The sequence below is a fragment of the Lethenteron reissneri genome, chromosome 23 (genome assembly GCF_015708825.2).
Source record: "Lethenteron reissneri isolate LAM-NWPU_2019-01 chromosome 23, ASM1570882v1, whole genome shotgun sequence".
Lineage (NCBI taxonomy): Eukaryota > Metazoa > Chordata > Hyperoartia > Petromyzontiformes > Petromyzontidae > Lethenteron > Lethenteron reissneri.
In genome coordinates, this window is record NC_083801.1 from 4827069 (window position 1) to 4845621 (window position 18553).

General features: G+C 43.0%; 1 protein-coding gene across 5 annotated transcripts in view; it reads right to left on the reverse strand.

Moving 5' to 3' along the window:
- Nucleotides 1–6523: 6523 nt before the first annotated feature.
- The window catches only part of LOC133345871 (thyroid hormone receptor beta-A-like), a 108061-nt gene continuing 96031 nt past the window's right edge, over nucleotides 6524–18553 (reverse strand). For all 5 annotated transcript variants that reach the window (XM_061556926.1, XM_061556927.1, XM_061556928.1 and 2 more), the window contains 3 exons: nucleotides 18039–18188; nucleotides 15405–15663; nucleotides 6524–11701 (listed from right to left, as the gene is read on the reverse strand). In XM_061556926.1, coding sequence (XP_061412910.1) covers nucleotides 11460–11701; nucleotides 15405–15663; nucleotides 18039–18188 — 651 coding nt within the window. In that variant the 3' untranslated portion in view covers nucleotides 6524–11459. The remainder of the gene's footprint in view (nucleotides 11702–15404; nucleotides 15664–18038; nucleotides 18189–18553) is intronic.

Genomic DNA, 18553 nt, shown 5'->3' on the forward strand with positions numbered 1-18553 from the left:
TAAAGTTGCATGGTTAACATGAATCTGAAATCTATATATGTATTTTTTTAATATATAACATTGACTATTATAATACAAACAATACACAACTCCACTGTGTATGGGTTGTAAAACAAAACGTTTTTTAGGGGTCCCGCGTCCCCAATCCGCACCAACACGTACGTACGTTCTCTCAGTAGATGCGCGGGCAGCGTTATTCACAACACACGATATTACAAACACATTAAACGTCGTTTAGAAGGTGAAACTTCTCCCCCCCCCCCCACCACTGAATTTAAACACCTGTATTACCAAGTGCCAACACACAGTGTTATGTCTTTTGTTTATCCCTAGGAGAGCTGTGGGAGGCATATCCGTGAACTATTGTTTCCATCCGTGCCTCTTCACGCATGCCAGACGGACGTTTATGCTCCACTCTCTCAGACCACCCCAGCACTATTGTGAGACCCCCCCCCCCTCCCACCGGACAAACGATATTCACAAACGATACACAACCTCGTGTTCCCAATGACCACCAACATTCAAAGAGCTATACATTCATCTTTAATAAAATATATCAAATCAAACATCATTTTTTTTGTATAAAACTACATATTCCACAATGGGTTTTTTTGTACTATCCTATTTCACATTCAAGGTACACACAAAGTACAGATAACCTCCTATATAACTCAATGTGTAGGAGCCACTGTGCATAATGTGGAGAGGTTTAAAGCTATTTTATCAGTTAAAATCAGTGCATTTATATAGGTAATTTGGGATCTGAATAATAGTGTCCGTTATTAAAGTCACCACTTTAAAGCTGCTATGCCTGTTACCATCACAAAATAAAAATATTAACCACGTTCGTACGTGTATGCATGTAATAACAAATATCACAATTATGTCAGGTTTTCGACCTATGCGTGGGATATCGTGCCATTAAAATTAGCGATATACCGCAGGAGTCTATTGACTATCTCAGCTAAGTGTCAACACAAAACCCCCACACTCCCATGTTAGAGCACAAATAGATGCGGGGAAAATGTTGCATGCGCATTTTGATCGAAAAATGTCAGCATGTACTGTATATGTTTTCATCATACACCACACGGGTCGTTCCATTCACAGTTTCCCACCGATCTCGAATGTTCCGCTTACTTTCTTCTCACCGGGCGACCGAATGCCGTGATAGCAAAGGGGGGCTGCTTCTCCCCGTATCTTACGCAAGACAGTGCTCAAATGTTTATACGCGTATTGAGATTGCTGGGAAAAGTGCCGAGGCTTTGAACTAAAATGCATTTCCCCACCACCCCACCACCACCCTCAAATTTCTCTCCAACATTTTAGCTCGGTGTCAAATGAATGGATCGCCTTGTACATGCAACATCAGAACGTGTTTGTCATCGCCTTGTACATGCAACATTAGAACCTGTTTGTCATCGCCTTGTACATGCAACATTAGAACCTGTTTGTCATGATCACTCCAATAATGTACAAGTAGTAAACCGCGGCCCAATTCATGTTTTGCTGAGAAGTCAACAAAAACAATTTGGGTGGACATGTCCAAAGTTGGCAAACAACAGTTTATCTGATAATTGGTTTGTTACCCTTTTATCTGTCAACAAAACTGACACCTTTTTTTTACAAGGAGTCATGTTTGCATTGACCACAATACCTGCGGTCGGAATGCAAACAAAAAACACAACTCTGATAATGTATGCACTGTCCTTGAAATTGATTGGTCCACACCCGAGACAGCTTTTCTTAGAGCCTAGTCTCACATGGTGTTGGACCAGATGACCAACACTCGCTGCTTTAAAACTGCTTTGATGTGTTAAGTTCGTTATTCCCCCCACCAATTAGCACGGTTGGCTACGTACGGTGCAAAAGAAGTTTAACATACATACAACCTACATACCAGAATCGGGGCTGTTGGTAAGAAGGCATAGCAGCTTCACACGTTGGTGACTAATGCCGACGGGAATTGCCGAGTGACATCGTGGATGGAAAATGTTTACCGACAAAAACCGTGCTTGGTCACACTTTGAAGATGTCAAGAATTGTGACATCGCAGCAACGGAGAAAGAAAGCGTCTCGCGAAATATCGAATTGACGCATCACAAACACAAAAAGCGGTCGCGATTCCCACCCGACAATGCACAACCGAGACGCGACCGTTCACAGTGCTGCCGCTTGACTGTGCAGGCGAAAGGGCTCCACGCGTAACGCAGAAGTGTTCTCCCTCCCCCCGTTAACAGGGGACTTTTATTACAAAGGGTGACGACGATTCACCCGTCTCGAATACGGTCCTGGTGGTGGTGGTGGTGGGGCACCTGCGTTTGAGTCATTCCAAGCACCCGGTTAACATCAAGCACCGCCAACGTCGTTTATGCTGCAAGCCGAATGCGCCGCCGTATGTAAAACTGCGTTCTTTTTACAAGGCGTTGTCTGGAGTCGGTAATTATCAATACAAATGGGTAAGAGAACGATTTGACTTTCGACAGGAAGTGTGCTTTCACCGCCCTGCCCGCCCGCCCGCCTCCCCATCCTGAGCCATGCGCTAACATTACATTGTCAACCCATAGTAATGGCTTATTAGATACATTCGACGCCCTCCCAAGAGCTCTCTCTCTCTCGTCTCGGCCTCCGTAAGCTCGCGTGGCCCAGCAATCACTGCCCCACCCACGTGCCATTAGCCTACATTCATGGATAGTTACGGCAACTTTTGTTTCTGACAGCACATTTTGTTGCATGGCCGTAGGTGTCAACAGTTTTACCCGATAACATTACACTTGCCCTATGGCTCCACAATCCAAGAAAGTAAGAGATTTGTATTTATATAAATGTAAAATGTAAAAAAAAGGTGGGGGGTGAAAATGTCTCAGTATTCGGCAAGGTTCCATCTGATGATCAGGTGTCCTGATAAGAAATATTTGGCTCTGCTGGAATTTTAAGCAAATGTATATATTTTTTATGTTATCAAGACTGCTATACATGATTCGACTACGATGGATGTTGTGAGTGAATATACCTGCATAGGCAACGACTGTGTAAGCATGGCATATGACTGAGCCTAGACGATGATGAGGTGGGTAAAAAGCTGGGCCGGTTCATGCTATTTTGAAAAGACAAGAAGATGTGTAACAGCTGTGGGTATAGATTTATTAGAAACAGAGCGGTCTTCAGATAGTGCAGACGAATGCACGTTCCATCAGCCCTGAGATAGTGTTGTGAGACTCATAAAAAGGGGGTATTTATTTTATTGACTCGAGAAGGATGATGGGTTGATTTAACTCCTGACCAAGAGTTTCATTTGCGACTGTGAATCGGCACTTCGTGAGAATGCCACGCAGTTAGGCGAGAACTTACTGAACGTAACAAAGACATCGCAAACATGGTGAAGCAAGTGGTTGGTTAGCTTGCAGGTAAAGCAACCGAGTGAGAAAATTGGGGATACCTAAATGAGCAGTGTCTACAAAGCACGTATGGGGGGGGGGGGGGGGGCGCATGCAATATTTGAGTTACGGGGATTTGACAATTTTACCATTGTTGAGAGTTAACAAAACCCTTCACTTTTCTTTACGACTGATAAATGAAACAATTAGCTGGAGTACACCCAAGAAGCAGTCACGTTTTCACTTGGGTTGCTGTTCCGCGTGTTAATCTTAATCGTAGATTTGAAGCTTTCGTGACTGCAAGGATTCAAATTCTTAGGTTTTTTCGGTAAAGTCACGTAGGTAAAAAATGTAAATTAATAAAAGTAAAATAAAAAATCACGTTTCGGAGGCAACACAAGCTTCTGTCTTCAGGTGGAACCGTCACAGCACGATTTTTATTTTATTGTTATTTTACTTTTATTAATTTTTTACCTACGTGACTTTACCGAAAAAAAACCTAAGAATATTATTCTTAATCGCTCAGTTTCCATGACCACTGCCGATAGGAATGGCTCAGTTGCGTTTCGGGATCAGCAGCAAGGCCCCCCCCCCCCCCCCCCAGGGTTAACGATCCCACACTTCGTGAGCCCCGACGCTTCCTGGATCCCCCCCCCTCCTCCTCCAGGGTCAGGGGTGAAGGGTCAGCAAGCCATCTTTAAAAAGTTATTGCAACAAGATTGAACCCAGGGCTTTGGTTTCTAATTTTACCGCCGTGTTATTTTGAACACTAATGCAGCCCTGAAGCAATGGCGGAGCCAGGATTTTCAGGTAAGGGAGGGCAATCCCTCCAGCAATTAAAAAAGATAGGAGTTGTTAGTAAGTAAGGACTTGTCCCTTGCTCTATATTCGACGCGTGTGCGGCGATGTCGCAGCCATCGATCGAGGGTCGAATTCGAACCGCGTTGTGTGATCGGCATCGCGCTCGCTGAAGGTGTTGATGCCTTCAGGGAAGTCGTGTATTGGAAACGCAACTGCGCACAATTCTGTGACTCACTTATAACCGCTTTGCCGTTACTTATTGCCAATTATGGACTCAGACTATTGTCCTATCATCTCATAGAGTCCCTGGCACGTAATAATATGCTACACAGTGGCAGTGGGGGTCGCAAAATGCCGATTTATTACTAATAAACCCAAATGATCCGATCGAAATTAGGGATTTCGATTGGATTATTGGGGGGGCACGTGCCACCCCACCCCCCACTGGCTCCGCAAGTGCCCTGAAGTCGAAGCAAGTGATGGACATCGCTGACCTCAATCCCCGTTTTCCTGTTGACCTTGTGACATTGCTACTGGTTTAGAGGTCATCGTCGATCGGATGCGCTTCTGCGGCCGTCTGAAACGCCCTTCCTTCTGATGTTAAGAAGCCAATGAAGATATGACTTTTAAATTTAGGCTTGAAGGCTCGTTTCTTAGAATTGCTTTTTGCGTTTAGTTTGCTGTGCTCTCGCACCTTCAATTGGGACGGTTGGCTACGTATGGTGCAATAGAAGTTCAACATGAATACAAATTTCGATGTAAAGCTTTCGTGACTGCAGGGATTCATCTGCTTGGTTCTTTCGGTAAAGTCACGTAGAAGGGAAATTAAAATAATAAAAAGAAAACATTTATTATTTTATTATTTCCCTTCTACGTGACTTTACCGAAAGAACCAAGAAGATAAATCCAATTATTTTTTATTTTACCAGGTAAGGCCCGCTGAGCTATACAAGCTTTTTTTCAGACGTGACCTGGCCACAAATGATAGTGGCTCATCACGTGGAAATTTATAGCAGCCAAATACTGTGAAAGCATGTTTCTAAATGTGGAGGGAAAAACAGGAGGATCCGGAGAAAAATCCACGCGACCACGGGGAGAGAGACACGCAAACTCTAAATATACAGCAGCAGGCGTCAGGGATAGGATAGAACCCACGACCTCCTGTATACCAGGCGAGGTAGTTAACATCTCGCCATTCATACGGTACGCGTGCCACGGGTCCGTTCTGTGTTCCACTGGAGCACACTTGAGGTCAGGTTGCCCACCAGCAGTACAACTTGGAGCCAGGAGCTTGGCAAGTGAACCAAAATAGTGCCGCGCTAAAACACGGCAAATTACATTGCGCTAATCGGAGAGGTAATGAAAATAACTGCCGTAAGTTCAATGAGAGTATGTTATTGGGGTTAAAAAAAAAATGGTGCGTAATTTTATTGAAAAAAATATAGCACTGAACTGTATTCCAGCTACAAATGTAAACATTAAATTTTATTACACTTGTACAATATTTGAAGGGACAAATGCCGGACGTCTATGAAACTCCAAAAAGTCTGCGTTCCTCCAATTTGCGGATCCTAAAATTCGCCTTCCCCATCTCCGCGTTCCGTGGAAACTCCTAAATTGTGTATGGGGCAAAAGAAATCCTAAACATTCGCTATTTTATCGCAAACGCGGGGAGTCGCGCGGCTAGAAACACGACTTTCTTTCGAGATGCATCTTGATGGCGCGCGGAAGATGACAGATGTACGCATAGATGTAAATGTATACAGTGTGTTACGTGTTCTTGGTTCTACGTGACTTTACCGAAAGAACCAAGAATATGAATCCCTGCAGTCACGAAAGCTTTAAATCAGAATGTTACGCGTTCCACTTTTTGGTTAAGTTTAGGATATATACTTTATCTCTGTGTAGCTAATAATATTGTTGACCACACCTATACAGTACGTGCTTAGTGTTGCGGATTTTAAGAGGCACAACACGCAACATTTTCACGGATTTAATGAGTCGTAGATTTGACGAGCTAAAACCTCTTAGGGTTTCATCATTTTCTGTCACTCTCAAGGTGTTTTTTTGTTATCGTAGTGCATCGTGGATTCGAGTATCTGCGAACGCGGCCACCCACACATTGACGCAGACTCACAGGAGTTTCACCCAACTACAGTTTGGACAACACAGTGGAAACACCTAACAATAAGCCGCTGATTATGTTTAGGATTGTTCTTTTCGTAACACACAACAAAAACACGTCACATTCTACGCCGGTAAAGCATAAAACACATCGATGGGTGTTTTTTTTATCGCATGTATTTCCTAACTTAAAAAGTATATGTCAGATTTACATTGCCATGTCATGATAAGTATAAGTTTATTCCTTGCAGGAAGGAAAAAAAACCAAAGAGGTAAAAATAACTGAACAAAAAAAAAACATCTCAATAAAAAAACCCACGCTTGAAAAAGACTTTCACGCCTCAGAAGTTTCCGAAGCATGCCGGGCAGATAAACCACGCAGCATCAGAGTATTTATCAGAACATACATTGTAGATTGTCACATTAGGGGGGGGGGGGGGCGCTGAATGATACGAACGCTGTTACTGAGTGCATCTGAACAGCGGTTTATCTGAATGAAACTTAATCCTTTGTAACTAACTCACATGCAACAAAGTCAGGTGTGGATTTTTGAACAATCAAAAACCACAAAACATTCTGGACAGGGACGTAAAAACAAGCCTCAAAGCATCATAATGTGCCGCGTTCAACTTGTTTTCGAGTGTGTGAACTACATTCAGTTGCTCCGTGCAGCTCACCGCTAGAAACCACTTTTTGTTGAGATAATACATTGAGTGCCACATTGCTGGACGAAACACCATATCGTGCCATCATAACCCAGTGAAAATCTTAAATACCAATAAATAACAGGGTAAACCATAGGCACAGTTCATACACAACCAACACCTTTGCTGGCTGCTCCACAAATATCCTATTTTGGTGTGTTCCAATTATGTGTTTAAGCTACTTGTTGCATCAGAATGGACACAATCGGTCTGGACATTACTAAAGGTCACATGCTGCTATATTTAAACATCCTTCGAGAAGCCACATTTACAGATTGAGATATAGGTGCCTGCATACTCTCGTTAACGTTTAAACATTAAGTGTAGTACATTTACAGTGCGTTATTCCCTCCGCAGGAATATCATTCATGGCATGTTCAAATGTAAACGCTTAAATCGGCGAGATCAATAACAGGTGAACGTCCTCCGTGACTTCTCTGCAAGGTTTGAGGCTTGGAAAGTTAGTTGACAGGAATTATGCTTTTTTGTACCGTATATCAGTTTGACTATTACGTTCAATACACAGCTTATTAACTCCTATGCAGTATTACCAATCCGTTCACAGATGCCTCGTATGACACATTGCATTAAATCGTGTCAAGGAAGGCTACAATCTGGTTCATGTTTTACTTAAACTCTGAAAATCCCGGTAGAATGCTTTTCCTGAAAATTCTACAAGCATCATTTGTGGCAATTGTACGTAAGTAAGCAAGCGCTCCGGACTAGGCTGGGTCACATTAGACCGCAAGTCTTGACTAGATCAATGCTTAAAGGACCCTGGCTTTGACTTTCTCACGTAATAGCTCAGTCAGGCAGAGCAATGTTTAAATACTAAATCAATTATCATCAAGAGATGCTGTCGTCGGCTAAGTCACGTGGGCACTGCACACCTGTGCAGAAGAGCGCTCGAGCAAACGCTGGGGGGTGGGGGGGTGTTTGTCCGGCACCTCTTGACTTTTGTTAAAGGACTGCGTCGCACAGTGTATGTGCGTGCGTGCGTCCGTGCGTGATATAAATAGGACTTATTTTAATCATTACCAGCTGATGAATTAGTGTTAAACAATCCAACGTCTCCCTGGCCTAAAGCAGCGAGTGACACAGCAGCCTTGTACGGCGAGTCAACCAAACTTTAAGGCATACAACAACGTTTTGTCGTCGTTGTTGTTATGAAGACAAGCACAATGCCGGAGAATGCAGATGTCCCGGTAGAGAAGTGCGTTGCCAATTACCAGCAGGGACATGTCAGAAGACAAGCTGAACGAGCACTAACACAATGGCAAGGTTTGGTTGCAGGCATAAGATCTGTGCCCAAATCCCGTAGGAATATGCGCCGATTGTTGCAAAGTGTATTTGACGAGCGATACAAAATTAATGATAGCTGCTGTGAGGTTAGTCGGCATTGCGCGTCACGACTACGGACCTCACACGCTGCACGCATCCCCCCCCCATCCACCGCCCCGCTGTGAAAAAATGAACAGGCTCACGCGCTCGCTCTAAGACTCGTGTACGCGATCACCACAGCAGTGTCGCTGTAGCGAGTATAAACATTGCATATCACGATTTTGTAAGCAGCAAACAGTATTTACGGCATTTTTTTCTGTCGACTAAAACTAATGTACGTGCTATTCATTGTCAATCAGAGTGCATTAGCACCGGACAAAACGATACGTCCGGTGCACAGCCTCGCAGGTATGGGCGGCACGTGACCGCTTTCAACACTGCCAACGCTCTGCACCCTCCTACACGCTGGCCCTACCAGCATGTTCACTTGTACGCTCAACCGTGTTCACTTTCAATGTCGAAAGACTCAAAATGAAACACCAACGCCGCTACTCGAGGACAAGCCTGGACTGTGTGGGAACAGCTGACGCAGGAGGGAGACGTCAAGCCTGCCGAATAAAGATATGCATTTCAAATGGTTGCACTCGCGCCTTCAGTTGCTTCTAAACGCGTGAGGTGAGAGGTAGAACACTGCTTTGTTGTACGCTTTGGAAAATTGCAAGACGGCGAACGGGTCACTTGTTTTAAATTTGATCGGAAATATCTGAGCGCGGCGAGAGTATTCACGGCGAGTCCTTTTGACAAGAAAAAAATGGGAAACCTGAAATTCACTACGAAACACATGTCACTCGCTATGCCGTGATAATGCGATGATGCTCGTGACAACATTGTGATGATTTATATTTTTATTCTCTTAGCACTTTCGTAAATGTTTAATTCTTCAAATATTTAACCAATGTTTTTTCTTTTTTTAGAATGTCATATTTTAATATTTTATTTACATGTCACTTTTACAGGCAACAAATCATGATTTATAATTTAAATTATTATATTACAATATGAATAAAAGTCACAATCTACAGTACAGTCGTTCATAAAGTGAACTTTCAGCAATTTTGCCAGACCAAAAGTTGATACCGAAATGCATCGATAATTGTTAAAACAGAGAAACCTCACGAAGCCAGACTTGTTCAAGCCAAAATTCAGGGTTAGCCGGAAAAGGCTACCTAAACAAAAACAAGAAAATGTTACAAATAAACAAAAACCAATCCAACTGGAACAAACACTGCGTGCGGTTATGATGTGGCCTAATTCTCTACGCTTATTTTGTATCGGAAAATTCTAAAACGCACGAATTACTTCCGACCATTGCAATAGGTTCACTGAAATTGACGCGCGTATGTGCATGGGCAATTCACAAGCTATAAAACACGCTTTCACTTCGTTGTTGTTTGGAGTTGGTTGTACTGTGCACGCGCTGCAATGCTCTACTCGTGTTAGATCTCTCTCACTCTCATTTTAGTTTGTATTTGTTTTTATTTCACAACAAAAGTTTATGATAATTGTTTTTTTACCCTTTTATCTGGCAACAAAACTGACACCGTTTTTACAAGGAGTCATGTTTGCATAGACCACAATACCTGCAGTCATAATGCAAACAAAAAACATAACTCTGATAATATATGCACTGTCCTCTGACATTATCAGAGTTATGTTTTTTGTTTGCATTACGACTGCAGGTATTGTGGTCTATGCAAACATGACTCCTTGTAAAAAAAAAGGTGTCAGTTTTGTTGCCAGATAAAAGGGTAAAAAAAACAATTATCATATTTTTTACTGGCAAATGGGGTTCCAATGGAACAAAAGTTTTATTCAAGCCTGGCAGAATCAGTCTGTTTATTGTGTTAAAGAATCATCCATTCCTCCACCTCCGCTGCACGTAATGGAATGTGAATAATTGTGTTTAAAGTTTTTGGCCGCGAAACATTTCCACGCGATAAGCCACTTGGCTGAGCTGTCATTTATGGGCAGGTCGCTCGTGAAAAAGCGCCGTGTAGCTAAGTGTGCCTTGACCTGTTAAAATAAAAATAGTTTAGTTTTAGTTCAGTGTGTTATTTAAATTGTAATTTTACTGGGTATCCCCATAACTGGGCTTATCCCCCACAACAATTAGTCTGGCTTCCAGAGGTTTTACTCCAAGTACAATGGATTTTATGTACCACTGTCTTCACATTTCATTGTTTAAAAATTGTATACTGTTAAAACATTTTATGAATCGATATTTAGGGTAAATGCCTCATAAAACAGTGACATTCAGAATCATGAACATATTTCCAAATTAACTCAATGTACGAAAGAGCCATCATCAATAATGCAGATTATTACTCTCCTCATATTGTAGACGTCACCGATAGCGATTCGATTTAAATACAGGCATCAAAAATAGATTTTGGAATAATGAACATGATGGTAAAAGCTATGAAAAACTATGCATAGAGGTAAAATTTCACTACGGTATACAATGAAGTCACACAGTAGGCCAATGAAAAACAGCAAGCATTGGTATAAACAGCAAAATAATAATAGCTCAATTTAAAATTCTAATGATGTTTTACTTGAAGCAGACGAAAGCCGATAGTTTTATCTCATTAACCACAATCGCAAACAGTTTTATATCTACTGCTTAACCACCCCTAACAGCACTGATTCCAATCACAAACGCAGCAAATCAAAACCCACTCAACATTTGGCCATGACTCAAACATATTTGCATGTTATATGCCACACATATAGGATTGTTATCGTATGCCACAAAAAGAGACTATGTATAAATGTGGTATATAAAATGTTCTCCAACCATAACTTTAAAAACATAAATTAAATGCTTTAACCTTAGATAATAAAGTCAGCTTTGAAACATCATACACAAAAAAATAACAGCCTCATCCAGAAGACCGCGACACATCTTTGTAAGAATAAAGTGTTAGAACTGTCCATGTACATGAATGATGACAACTTTAAATTACAAAACTGTAGTGTACCTGGCTGCCTTAACCTCATTAACCCAGCGACACGGCTCGCAGGGCAAACACGTCAGCACACGCCTTGGGATCGGCTCAAGGGTCAAGAGGCGGACGGGCAACTTGTGCGCGCAAGTTCTCTCGACTCCCCGTCAGTCCTGGAAGATCTCCAGGAAGAGCGGAGGGAAAAGCACGGAGGGGCACGTCACCTTCATGTGCAAGATGCGGCTGGAGTGACAGGCCCCAATGAGCCGGAGGTCTGTCACCTTCATGAGCAGCTTGGGCCAGAAGTGGTTAAGGCGGTGCTCGCGATGATTGATGTAGTGCTCCAGAGCCAGTAGGTAGGTGTCCTGCAGCTTCTCCACCTTGTCCACATTCACCAGCCCAGGCCGGTCTTCGGTCACCCAACACAAACAAGGGCCCAGCGAAACGAAACGTGTCAAGGCTTGTTTTTTTTTTAAACTGCCGCAAAACCACTTGACGAGTCAAGTGAGCGTCGGTTAGAAAGCGCCTCGCGGTGTGTCGTAGACCGGTAGACGTAAACAACGGGTGCCGGTTAATTCTGCGGGTGAATTAAACACGAGCGATTCAACGCCGGCAGCTGCACAGTGATGGCGTTAGAGATCCCGTGACATATTTTTGTTTGCAAGAACAGGCGACTGTGTGCCAGCGTCACTGTCCAAATTGACCAAATAATAAACTTTAGCAGCAAAATACTCAACTGCGATTAAATCCCCCCCCCCCCCCCGACTGGCAGCGCACAGAGCTTGGAGATTTGTTGGCATCGGTGTTTGGCTGCTTTGCAGATTATCTGCCCTAATGAGGCTCGATGCCCCCCCCCCCGCCCCCCACCCCGTCGAGTAAACTTCATTTATGTTTTTGTGTTCCAACATTATTTTGTTGACGTAACTTTGCCGACCCACCCCCTATTGGACATCTGTGAAAAAGAGCTTCATGACTCCGTCGGATTCCTCCAGTCTCTAAATAAAGATTCTGATATTATATTGCTGTGCTCGTGGTGTGATGTAGAGTAATACGACTTGTGCAAAAAAGCCCAGGAGTCAACGCATCGCTCGAACTCCACGAGCAAGTGGTCGATATTGCATATTCCTAAGGTCAGTCTCTCCAAAGGATGACCACTTTAACTTCCTAACTTGTGCAACTAAGTTCGTCCGCCTCAAAGAGATTACAGGCCAGGACCACATCTAACGAGGATTTTACTCCAAACTTTCCAACTGTGGGCAGGTTGGGTACGGAATGTGTGGTAATATAAACGTGTGTTCTACTTGCGGTGCGCGTGCGTATAGCGACACGATGTCGCTATAGCAATTGTGGAAGCAGCCCTATAGATCATGGTATTTGTGTTATGCTGTAAATTTAAACTATTCACCATTCGCTCATTACACGTGAAAAAATTACCAGCCAATCAACTGACACGAATGGTCTGATATGCAATATTCACCAGACTCACCACTCAAAACATTAACCTGACACTCACAACACTCACCTGTTCCTTATGAGACACTAACCACTCAGTTGACACTCACCACTCACCAGGGACCACCCACCTGACACAGACATAGACATGGCTAAAAAGGCGTGTCTCCAAAAATCAGTGAATTTGGGTCACTTAGCGGAAATGTCTGTACTTTGTGAATTGTCTACATATTATTCGCAGACTTCAGGAATTTTTCCACCAGTGGTACTATACTACAATAAACTATTTTCTTTACCAGGTAAAGCCCACTGACCTATATTGCGCCTTTTCAGAAGCGACTTGGCCACAACAAATGATAGCTCAACGAAGTGGCTTATGATGCGCAAATGCATAGCAGCAAAATAATCTAAACGCGCGTTTCTAAATGTGGAGGGAAGAACTGGAGGACCCGGAGAAAAATCCATGCGACCATGGGGAGACCATGCAAACTCCAAATATACATGCATCATTTCGATTTAAAGCATTTCGTGACTGCAGGGATTTATCTTCTTGGTTCTTTCGGTAAAGTCACGTAGAATGGAAATAATAAAATAATAATAAAACATAATAAAATAATTCTCACGATGTTTCGGCCACAACTACGTGACTTTACCGAAAAAACCAAGAAGATATACATGCATCTTCAGGGTGGGAATCAAACCCACGACCTCCTGCATACCAGGCGAGGTAGTTAACATCTCGCCACCGAGGCCCACGTCACCGCAGACTCGAGGAGTTTCACTGCACACCCCATTGGGGTGTCACTCCTCTACGCAGGACATTAATAAAAAATAAAGACAAAGACCCCCCGTTTAGCCTTAACAGACTGTTGGGGCAAGTGCTGTAATTGAGGACCTATGAAGGCCAGCACAGCACACGAGGGGGTGGGTGGCCAGCACCACGCCCGACCGCCTTTGTCTCCCCAGTGGCTGTTTACACACCACACCAGGCACTCATTTGAGGCCGAGTCGGCCTAGGGGAGGCCCAGGACTGGTTCAGATATTCATCACTGGTGTTGGCCGTGAGAGGGAATCAAACTCGGGCTGCCGGGTTCGTAGCGCAGTGTGCAAACCGCTCCGCCACCGCTCCCCATGGGCATGGGCACTCTCGCCAGCAGATGGCGCACCACTCACTGGGGTTGGCCTGCGGTCGTCAGCTTTGTTGAAACTCCCATGCAGCAAAGCAGTGAATAACTAGATTTGAAGCTTTCGTGACTGCAAGGATTCATATTCTTAGGGTTTTTTCGGTAAAGTCGCGTAGGTAAAAAATTTAAATTAATAAAAGTAAAATAAACATAAAATAAAAAATAAAAATAAAAAGCACCGAACCTCACAAAAATAATATTCAGGGCCTACCTTGGCTCCTCCCACCCTCAACCAGTATATATACAAATACTGTGTTCTTGAAATTTCTCTCACTTGATACAGCTATCGTGCTGTGACGGTTCCACCTGAAGACGGAAGCTTGTGTTGCCTCCGAAACGTCGTGATTTTTATTTTTTTATTTTATTTTTATTTTACTTTCATTAATTTAAATTTTTTTACCTACGTGACTTTACCGAAAAAAACCTAAGAATACAGTGAATAACTACCAACAATTTTATAGCAATAAAATAGACACAAAAAACGTACTACGCTGTACACAGTGGGATACGGCGTAGAGCTCTATGAAAATCGTGTGTAAGGGAATTCTAGACCTGCTGATCTAGATTTGGGTGTGTAAGACGCGAAATCCTCGACCATTGTAATAAATGAAACAGACGTCCGTTTCTGCGCTTGCACATCTAAAGCCACTTACTTATCTTCACACGCACGCTTTCGCAGTCAATGTTCGAATTGACAGTTGAGTTTTTCGTTTGGCTGCGGAATGATCTGGCCAGATAACTGCGGCAAGATCCTCCGACCACCCGACACGGCCAAACAAACCGAAATGTCACATCGCTGACAAGGGTTTAACTCACCAACTGTTATCATTTCAGCCCCGCTAACTGGCAAAGTGTAGAATAATTCTCACACTAAAAGTTTAGCAATTAGATACACGACGCCTCGCTTGAGAGTAAGTCAAGCATCTCCAAGAAAATCAAGTCAGAATAACCGTGTCACCTGACCTAGCTTCTTGAAAATGTATAATCATTGGTCCAGTTAAATTGAATATATTTAGAGTTAATACATTTACAAATTAGTAATATAAGGTTTGAATCTTATAGCTTGTTCCTGCCAGGAATCTCAGTGAGTTTACATGGAACACCTGGGCATGTCCCATGACCTCCTGCAAATGAGCCTCTGAAATTTCACACGGGCGCAAGGCACGTCTAGTCACTTTGGTGACGTCACCAACCACTCACTGGTGAATGGGGGCTGCTGTTGTTACTTTTGCTGTGCGTAGGTGAAATGTCACACGGTGTGTTTTGAAGAGGTTATAAAAATGATCAAACTATTTTTACTTTACCAGGTGAGGCCCACAGCGATATTCACTCTTTTCAGAAGCAACCTGCCCACAAATGACAGCTCAAGGAAATTGCTTAACACGTGCAAATTGATGGGATCGAACCCACAACCTCCCGTATACCGGGCGAGGTAGTTAACATCTCGCAGCATGGCTCCGTCACACTCTCACTTACCCGTGGACATGAGCAGCACCGCCTGTAGTAGCGCCACCTCCGTGTCATCCAAGCTGAAGGCCGCCAACGAGCGGCCCAGGTCAAAAATGGCGTCCGACACAAGGCCTAGGCCTCCGTTCTTCAGCTGCTCCTTCTTGACGGCGACTTCGCCGTTGAGCGTGAGCGTGTCGCTCTCGGGGTCGTAGCGCACGGCGGCGCGCAGAGACATGATCTCCATGCAGCAGCCCTTGAGCAGCACGATCTGGTCCTCGCACGGCAGCTGCGGGGGGGAAGGCGTGCACGCTTCGCATTGGGCCCGGCTCATTCATAATAAACCTCGTTGGCAAATGCTGCACTATACTTGGCGAATTTCGATTTAAAGCTTTCGCAACTGCAGGGATTCATCTGCTTGGTTCTTTCGGTAAAGTCACGTAGAATGGAAATAATAAAATAATAAAAATAAAACATAATAAAAGTCACGTAGAATGGAAATAATAAAATAATAAAAAGAAAACATAACAAATTTATTTTATTTTAAAAATATAATAAAATGAAATAATTTTATTATGTGTTATTTTTATTATTTCATTATTTCCATTCTATGTGACTTTTATTATGTTTTATTTTTATTATTTTATTAATTCCATTCTACGTGACTTTACCGAAAGAACCAAGAAGATATACTTGGCGAACTCATTATCCCCATTGCCAAGAAGCCCAAGGACAAGAATGTGAATGGGTGACGAAGACTTTGACATTGCGCCACACCAACCGTTTTGAAACAACCTTGTTTCCTACCCCGACATCGCAAATCTTTCTTAAAAACATATCCTGAAGCAGGCGATTAGTGCTGGATACAGCCACATATACCGATGTGATTTGTAACTTTGATCATACCTGTATAGTTCAATGTTCATGTGCCATTTTATTGAGGGACTACTGCTGCAAGGTGTTATCTTGCTGTGGTCTGGGACTGTGTTGTTGTTTTTGCTGCCTCGTCCAATGTCGATAAATCGTACTTATATATTGAAATAACTATTTACTTAGCATTTTATCTATTTGCACTATCGTTTTTTGCATTGTTCACCGTTGTAACTTGCTGGCCCACCCATACTGGACATCTGTAAAAAAAAAGCTTCATAGCTCATCGGATGCCTGCTGTTGGCCAACCACTAAACTGCTATTTCAGCCAATAACAGATGACGTCACCCACACAAGTAATGCGCATTTCAAAACAATGCTCACAGTAGAACTCCAAAATTGCGTGGCGATGTTGGACACGCGTGTAGCGAACCATGTAACTTGTGGCACACTGAGATATTACTCCGAGAATACACGCGGCTGCCTGATTCCCAAGGATCCGTGAAAACATGCAGGTTATAGAAGCAACGAGAACATGTGACGAACCACTCTCTTAACCTGCAGAATATTTACGCATTATAGGAGTTGCCACGTCGCAAATCTACCATATGGCTCTGCAGTTAAGTATTTTTAAAACTAATTATCCAAGTTTTTTTTATCCTCAACTGCATTACTGTCAATCTGCATCTTGGTTGTCTCTGCATCTCCGATTGTCTCTCTACATTTGTCTCTCCCCATCTCCTTTTCTCTCTCCATTTCAATTTGTCTCCTTCCATTAACCATCTCTGCCTGAATCTCCGTTTCTCGCTGTTTCTCCTGTTTGTCTCTCTGCATCTCAATCTCTCTATCTCGGAGAAACAGAGACGGGTTCGAAGCAGTTCTGTGATGCGAACGTAGATATTTTCAAGAAGCCAGTGACACTTTAAACACCGCTGCAGTAAAAACAAAAAACATCTCCATTTCTAGTGTCTCAATTATAGGACGAATTATTCACTACTATCGGGAAACTTTCGTGGATTATAGAAAATTTTAGCCACACAAAATTATTTAAACGTTTCAGATTTCCACTCCCCCCCCCCCACGACTTGCAGTCATAGTTTCTGCGAACCGTATGGGCACTGATAATTAGCATTTGCAAATTGTTAAAGGACCGATATTTTTTTTATTCTGTGGGCCTATCTCTAAACCCATCTCACCCATACGCCTTGCCAGGCTTGCCCTGGGCAAACAAACTAGGCCACAAAGGGGTCAGGGCTTATGGGTAAGCCCAGAGAAAGAAAAATAAAACAATAAGAGATTGTTCTAAGTGTGTTTTGAGTGTACATGATCAGAATCAGAAGTTTATTATCCGAGTAAATTACCAATTGAGGTATACAGCTCTTTTTCAAGGGTGACTCGGCCAGCAGACAGACAGGGCAGCAAGAGTTCATAAACAAGGTATCAAAGATGACAAATACATAAGTAAATAAAAACAAACGATCTTACAACACAATTACATACATTTGCATTGTTTCCACCTCTATAATGCACACATGATTCCTTGTAAAAAGGTTTCAGTTTTGTTGCCAGAAAAAAGGGGAAAAACCCTATTATTATATTTTGGTACTGGCAAAGGAGGTCTAATGATGTGTGCAATCCGTGTATGTGCATCTGTGTGTAGTCTGTGTGTATTTAATTGTACGTATGAGCCTATTTTGTCTGTACGTCTTTGCCTTTGTGTGTACATGCATATATATGTGAAACACCATAGTAATGTAATAAATAACAACGCTGTAAGAAGTTGCATCAGCTGACCTCGGTAAACATGGGAAGCTTCTTGGCAAAGTCAACGACCCGGGTGATGGACGGAGTGATGATGGCTGTGAAGTGGGTAAAGGCCTGGAGGTCCACCTTGTCATCCCCATCCAGGCTGGACAGCACGGACTCCTGGCCAATATCCTCAGACTGACGGTGCACGTACACAGAAGACAACAAACCAACACGTGCATCAGTAGACCATCCCCACTTTGCCAACGATGCGAGGGGCATTTTTCACACTGAAAAAAAAAAGACGCGGCACGTTTTAGACACGGGCTGATATTTCCCGTAACCGATGTTCCCTGAACGTGTCGCGATGATTTTCAGCAAGAAGAAATGTTACGCAAGATAATTAAATCCAGGTGTGCAATGACTACATACACCCTTAAACTTTCATTACTAAAGAGTAGGTTACCATCCAGTGTGAATTAAAATAGTCACTAAATGTGATCACATCTGAATGTCGTGTTCAAAAACTGTGGCCATATTTATTTTACAGACAAGAGGAGTTC